This window comes from Symsagittifera roscoffensis, chromosome 9 (genome assembly GCF_963678635.1).
Source record: "Symsagittifera roscoffensis chromosome 9, txSymRosc1.1, whole genome shotgun sequence".
Taxonomy (NCBI): Eukaryota; Metazoa; Xenacoelomorpha; order Acoela; family Convolutidae; genus Symsagittifera; species Symsagittifera roscoffensis.
Genome location: NC_087070.1, coordinates 28,020,092 through 28,020,965, shown reverse-complemented (window position 1 = coordinate 28,020,965; position 874 = coordinate 28,020,092). Strand labels below are relative to the sequence as shown.

The following is an 874-nucleotide window of genomic DNA, read 5'->3' as shown; positions in this document are numbered from 1 at the left end:
GAGGGCAAGTTGAGGTATTCTTTGTCAGTGGAGTTGGATCTGGACTTTACTTTACAGGGCGATAATTCTGTGCTGGCTGAAGTTGCTGTTACTAAGATTGGGGATGAAAAGGACATAAATAACCAAAAGAAGAAAAACCTATCTAGATTTAGCTATAATATCAATTTTTTATCCAAAAAAGTTGAAAAACGAAATTAAAAGCGTTCGTGAAACTAAAATATGGTGTGTTTTAAAAATGAGGTTTTCAAAACAATTACTTTCATTGACAATGCTTACTAAATACCGAAACAAAATATATTTTCAAGCTTTTCTAGTTCGATTTTTAATTCGCTTCAATGTCTTTTGAAAAACCTGAGATTTTAAAAAATCTACGTGGGCTTGGTTATTTATGATCGTCGACTAGCTTGATTAATCTGATTGCGAATTAGGTAGAGTCATTTTCTTTCGCTTTAATCATTTCCAAACTGAACATAAAGTGGGATGTTTACCAAATGAGCTCTCGTTTTTAAGTACTTTTTGGATGACATCACAAAAATATTTACCTCACAAATTACCTCAAATCTTCCTTGTGGTGCATCATGGTGGAATTACAAACCCCGATACACTTACTATACCCTGATCTTTTCAAGTATTCATGATGGAAAAATATGCTGACGCATAGGAATTAGTTTACTCAAATGTCTTCTTCAGTAGGTTGTAGACATGTCTTGGTCTGAAACCCAAGGTGAAGAGTACCTCTGTTACTAAGCTTCTGTTACTAATTGACAACGATGAAGGCGACACAGATTAAATAGCATCCTAGTTATTGTCTGGTCTGAATATGTGGAACAGTTATGGTCAGGTTCATAATTAGGAGGGGTAAGGGACGTGGAAA

At 34.8% G+C, this 874-nt stretch overlaps 1 protein-coding gene across 1 annotated transcript in view; it reads right to left on the bottom strand.

The window, feature by feature from the left end:
- LOC134854798 (probable cyclin-dependent serine/threonine-protein kinase DDB_G0292550) overlaps positions 1-580 on the bottom strand; it is a gene marked incomplete at its 3' end in the record, with an annotated part of 4,169 nt that extends 3,589 nt beyond the window's left edge. The window contains exon 1 of the mRNA XM_063871157.1: positions 555-580. Coding sequence (XP_063727227.1) covers positions 555-580 — 26 coding nt within the window. The remainder of the gene's footprint in view (positions 1-554) is intronic.
- Between the last annotated feature and the right edge of the window lie 294 nt (positions 581-874).